The sequence below is a fragment of the Pterocles gutturalis genome, unplaced genomic scaffold (genome assembly GCF_000699245.1).
Source record: "Pterocles gutturalis isolate BGI_N339 unplaced genomic scaffold, ASM69924v1 scaffold17532, whole genome shotgun sequence".
Classification (NCBI taxonomy): domain Eukaryota; kingdom Metazoa; phylum Chordata; class Aves; order Pterocliformes; family Pteroclidae; genus Pterocles; species Pterocles gutturalis.
In genome coordinates this window covers 60941-66907 of record NW_010113223.1, presented here as the reverse complement: position 1 = coordinate 66907, position 5967 = coordinate 60941, and the positions used below count along the sequence as shown (strand labels likewise).

At 36.9% G+C, this 5967-nt stretch overlaps 1 protein-coding gene across 1 annotated transcript in view; it reads left to right on the top strand.

Annotated features, from left to right (window-relative positions):
• Positions 1 to 3361: 3361 nt before the first annotated feature.
• ESYT2 (extended synaptotagmin-like protein 2) overlaps positions 3362 to 5967 on the top strand; it is a gene marked incomplete at its 5' end in the record, with an annotated part of 51226 nt that continues 48620 nt past the window's right edge. Inside the window, 2 exons of the mRNA XM_010074413.1 lie at positions 3362 to 3403; positions 4339 to 4473. Of these exons, the coding sequence (XP_010072715.1) occupies positions 3362 to 3403; positions 4339 to 4473 (177 nt within the window). The remainder of the gene's footprint in view (positions 3404 to 4338; positions 4474 to 5967) is intronic.

Here is a 5967-nt window from a genome sequence, read left to right as displayed (position 1 = left end):
AAAATTGAGTTAATTTAGCTAATATGAAGAGCGTATGTAGAGAGTTTGAATAATAAAATAGTTGTGGGTAAGAAATGTTTCTGCTATTATTACGGAAATAGGAGCTTGTTAGTGGTTTTCTTTTGTGCCTGTTTTGTTTTATTATATTCCAGGACAGAACAAGGAACTGCATTCCTTAGGCTCTTTCTGATATTTTATGGATCATTACAAAAAATAACATGTCCTGAATTGCATTTTTGAAAGTGCAGGATATGAGCACATCAGAAATAGGAAGTAAACATGAGAGCTGTTTAGAGCTGAGCAACAGCAGTTGTACGAGAAAGCTAAATCATGTATTTTTAATGTGCAGAAATGCATCTTTTGAGCACTTCCAAGTATCGTGCAATATAACTTTTAATATTTCTGGAACTTGTAATATTATAATGTTTTGAACATGGTTGTTAAGGTATTTCTTGGAACAGTTCTCTCTAGTTATACTTCCCTTTGAATAATAAATAACTATGCCAAGTGGTTGAAATGAGACAGTACTTACCAAACCTGCATGAACAATTTAATAACAGAAACCAAGTGGAAAATGCTTTTAGTCTTTGTCTTTGCTGAAATCTTGACTTCTGTCTCTTTTTGTCCTGCTTGTCTAATAGATTTTATACAGGAGTTAACAGATTTTGCACATCAATTAGTCTGATGCCTGCTTCTGTTTCTGGCCATAAAATGTTCATGCATTTCCCTCGATGCTCTTGTGTCAGTCCTGACTGATCCAGAGTACCAGCTTCCATCCCTCAGGTTTTCCCCAGTTGTCACTGCATAAGATTGCATTTGATATCAAAAACTCTTAAAGCAAAATTTAATATTGCAGTCTCCTATTGTAGGCTAAAAATGTATGGAATTAGTAGACTGATAAATGTTTATGCCTCGTTTTTAGCCTACCTGGTTGCGGAGCATCCAAAAATTAAATAAAGCTCAACTTTTGATTCAAGATTTGCTGGATTAATAATTTCAGAGTCTTGAATCTGGAAGATTGCATTCTCTTCTCCCTGTTTGTGATGTCAGAATAGACACTGAATACAACTGGATGATGTTAAAATTGGAACGAGTAGAAGAGCAAGGATAGAAAAGGGATGAGAAACAGGAATAGATGATATAATTGATTGTATTATTTGTTGCCTCTTAACATGTGCAACTGTAGAAGTGAACTAGGCTTATATAATTAAGGAGTTGGCTTAGTACTAACTCAGATAACGGTAGGAGCATGGTGGGTGTGGCACACTAAAGGACAAGTGATTATTAAATCTGTGGAAAAATTATGAACTATCTCTTGTTAAGCAAGGTCTTAGCAAGATAAAATTCAGAAGTAATACATTAGCATATGTGGCTAGATATTGGTGTACGTGGCCTCTTGATTGCTTCCCAGCCTGTCTCAAGTGATTCTGCATAACCCAGGACTAAATGTGAAGAGTGCTTGGTGGTGCAAGAGAGAGAGATGCTACCTGTTGTATTCCAATCAGATGTATTGAATGTCAGCAGTTTGCGTAGTGCAGGGAGCATGGCCTATGCCTTGGGGAGTTTATACCCTATATCTGGGAAGCTGGATCACTGTGGAGGAGGATGAATTTAATCTGGGCTGAGATTATGTTTAGGATGGGAAGTCCTTCTCAGTCTAGTGTGGCTCTCCTTTTGATGTAACCTGGATATGTGCACAAAAGACAAAAAATGAATTGTGAACATGGTAACTCTGTTATGTCTTGCACTACTTGCAGCAGGCAGATTTGCTTTTAGTATTTCCATTAATTTTCTTTTCCTTTCCTCATCTATATGTTTAATTAGTTATTTCTTTTTGATTTATTTTGTTGCTGTTCATTACAACGGCTGTAGTTTGTGTTTTCCCTTGTATGATACGGCTCTTGAGTTCCCAGCCTGTGAACATCACTGATTGCTCTCCTAAGCAAATCAGAGTGAAATATTCATGTTGATCCAACATCATGCTTAAGAGATAAGTCATAATTGAAAATTGGCTATTTTCCATCTTCAGTTTTAGAAGACAAGTATTCTAGGAGGAAGGTCAAAATGTTACTTATTAGCATTAGGGTTAACGTAGTATTAGTTCTGTTGGTTCCTTTAACTTTTTGATCACTGGAAGCAACTCTAGAACTCTGCAAGACAAAAATTGAGTGTACGCTCTGTTCAGATATAAACTAATGCACATACAGAAAAAGCTTGTTTTGTCATAGATGCAAAAAAAGTTAAGTATTTTTTATTTTTAAGAAAGCAAAAAAAAAATTCTTGAATTTCTTCTTTTCTAATACATTCATTAACAGGGCTTGCTTTCAAATCCAACTTGTTGACAATACAGTTAAAAAAGTGTGTATTTAACAGACTGTTCGCATTTGGGATGTATGCATAATAAAAATAACCAGTAGGAACTGCTGTTAAAACCAGTAGTACAATCTGTTATGCTATGAAGAGATTAAGACTTCACAATTCAGTTAAGTAGAGACATTGCTTCACGAAAGTCAGTATATGTAGGTCACAGTTTTTAGTGTGTTCAAAGGCTCTTTGTGTTTCAGAAGTGTGATCTGCATCTCATAGAAGCTGTTGGTTTCTAAAGAAATGCTTGTTAACTCTGCTTCTACTGAACTGCTTCAGGTTTTTTGGTTTTTGGGGTTTTTTTTGGTGTGCATGGAACATGTAAAGCTACTAACCATGCTCTCCTTCTGTGTCCAGAACATTGTCTATTCTTCCAGTGCTTAACTGGTGTTTTCCTGGTGTGGTGGGTACTTTCCATCCCATGTATATATGGTCATCCTTCTTTCTCTCTCTGATTTCTTCGGTTGCTTAGGAAAAGGAATCACTAAAAATGTCTTTTGAAGGGCTTTTGGCAGGACTTAAATCCATATTCCTGAGCATCAGCTTCACTGATGAAATATTTCTAGCCATGATTTATTGATATTGCAAAAGATCTGGCACAGATGAAAGGAAGTAGAAGTGCAGTCAGGATTCTGGCAGTCGTGCTAAAAACCCTGAAACATGAGAGTAAGGTAAATTTGGTTGACAGTAGCTGTGTCAGCCGTGCTGCTTTTTTTTTTCTTTTTTTTAAAGTTTGTTTATGGTGTTAAAGCAATACAGATGCCAGTGTTAAATATATTCTTGGACTTGTATCTGTGTAGTTCAGAGATGAGTTCATATTTTATCTGCTTGGATTCTAATATTCTTGTCAAGAATATTAACTGCTTAATATGTTGTTCACTGTATATGTTGTCCACAGGGAGATCCCTAAGCTTTCCTGTTTCATGAGTAACTGAACATGATGAAATAAGAGGTGTTTTCTTTGTATTAATGTTTTTGTTTGGTTGGTTTTTTTCAGGTCCATTTTCCTGACACAGAAAGGGCAGAATGGCTTAACAAGGTAAGGGCAGTCATTAGCATTGCTTCCAAATGGGAAGGGGGAGGAGGGAAATTTGAGATTAAAAAACCACGGTGAGGCAAGAATCTGTGAATAAAGTAGTTTTAACTTTCTGTGCTCTTTATAGAATAGAAGCTTCTGGTCATTGATCCAGTTAGTCATGAGAAAGATTAGATCTATTTTCATGGTCTTGAAATTGTGGGTTTTGGAGAATGACTTTAAGTGACATTAAAATAATAACTGTAATTGTCTGGAAGTCATAGCAGCTGTAAACACTGTCTTTTATGTTCGACTTGTCTGGGATACTTTCCAGTTACTGTAGGTTCCTGGCCTACAATCTAAAAATACATAAATTTTGCAGTTGTGATTTGTATGTGTGGTAATCTAAGATACAGATCAATGTAGTTTGGGCTTTTTAAAAATGTCTTTCATTCGAAGAGCATAGAGGAACATGAGTTAATTAGAAAACAGTGAGAAAAATAAACAATATGGAATTCTCAGCTATGACAGTAAAATACTGTATTTTTTACATTTATAAACCTTATACATGTATTTAAGAAATGCAGTTGACCCTTTTTTTTTTATTATTCCTCTCCTTACATGCAAATAAATTTAGCCCTCTTCACCCTTCTCTGCAACATTCAGCATCAATGCAGAATGCATATGCATTTGTGGGATAAAAGAAGAAAATTCTTATTATTGTTTTTCCTCTTCCTCCAGTGCTTCAGATTTGTGTAAATGTATAAAACACACAAACTGAGATTTCCAGAAAGCTTTCCTGTATGTGAAAAGGGACCAGTTCTTATGTCTGTAATGAATTGTATAGAAAACTTGTATGTTTATAACTTTGTACGAAATTTCTTACATATGCCTTAAAGAATATTTTTTAGTTATGTGTGAAGTTGTATTCCATGTAGATTTTTTTTTTTTTCCTTTAGACTGTAAAACAGATGTGGCCTTTTATTTGCCAATTTATTGAGAAACTCTTCCGGGAGACCATAGAACCAGCAGTAAGAGGAGCAAACAACCACCTCAGTACCTTCAGTTTTACAAAGATTGATATTGGTCATCAGGTCAGTGCTTGGTAAAGTTTTTCTAAGAGGCACTGTTTTCATGTAGCCTATTTAAATCTACACAAAAATATCTCGGTGACACTTGGTGGTAAGCCTGATTTCTCTTGTAACATTAGAATAAAAATGTGTGTGGCTTTTTTATCAGAGACTTCATTTTTTTTTTTTTTTTTTCCTGGGGTCGCTGCTTCAGAAATTTGCCTTAGAATTGGGAGAAGACTCAAAGTATAGTACCTGCTAGTCATGTGAAGTGTCCATAGCAGCATGATTTTAATACTGTTCATGTAATGTTTTACATTAAGTGAGCAGGGACTGTTGTCCTTTTCTTGTCAGATGATCCAAGTGCAATTACCTTTCTTGTAACAGGGGGACTTTTAATCATGTTAGGTACAAAGTCTAATGACAAGGCTGCTGGCTCAGCTTTCCAAAGGAGTGCACATAACATAGTATCAAGGAGCAGATAGGTGTTTACCTTCTGTTTGGTCCCATGAAAGAAGTGGGTGTCGTATGTAGCCCTTACATGCCCACAGAAGAGCTTGTTTGACCACTCCAAACTGAGAATGTTACCTCTCCTTGCTGTAAGTTTGGTACTACTTACGTTTACCTGCATCAACCAGAACTGTACTTCTGTTCAGATGTAGCTTAACAGCTTCTTTGTGAAGTTGTCTTCTGTGTTCCTCTTGCTTGTCATAAATGGGATTTTAAGTAAGGATTTAAAAATGCTCCCCCCGCCCCTGAATGTTAGGAAAACTGTAGTTAAGTTTCAGGTGTGATGGGAGAGAATTATTTTTCTCTCTTTGTGACTCTATTTCATGTAAATGACAGTTCATTATACTTTACTGCACCTTTTGTGTGGTGGGGCTTTTTTTGTTTGTTTGTTTTTTTTTTAAGTTGTAAATCCTTTTATAGAGGGGCTCTGTCCTGCCCTAGATACACATGTGTTACAGACTGTAGAATAGCATTGCTTTTAAGCCATGCTAATTTTAAGTAGGGTTTAAATTAGCTTCCACACCTCTGTACGCTTCTGCAGCTGGACTCAGACATGAGAAACAGCTGTTCTTACTGAATATTGCAGCCTTGATTGAGTTGCATCCTGTGAGCTGCACAGCCCCAGACATAGTGGGAACCTGAGAGCAGTGAGATTTCTATTTTACTTAATTACTAAAAAGATGTAAATAGAAAAAATGGCAAATTGGAGAGAGTCCAGAGGAGAGCCACAAAATTGGTCAGAGGGCTGGAGCACCTCCTGTACAAGGACAGGCTGAGAGAGTTGGGGTTGTTCAGCCTGGAGAAGAGAAGGCTCCGAGGAGACCTTAGAGCAGCCTTCCAGTACCTGAAGGGGGCTACAGGAGAGATGGGGAGGCACTCTTCATCAGGGAGTGTAGAGACAAGGGGTAACAACTTTAAGCTGAAAGAGGGTAGATTTAGACCAGACATTAGGAAGACAATTTTGACTGTGAGGGTGGTGAGACACTGGCCCAGGTTGCCCAGGGAAGC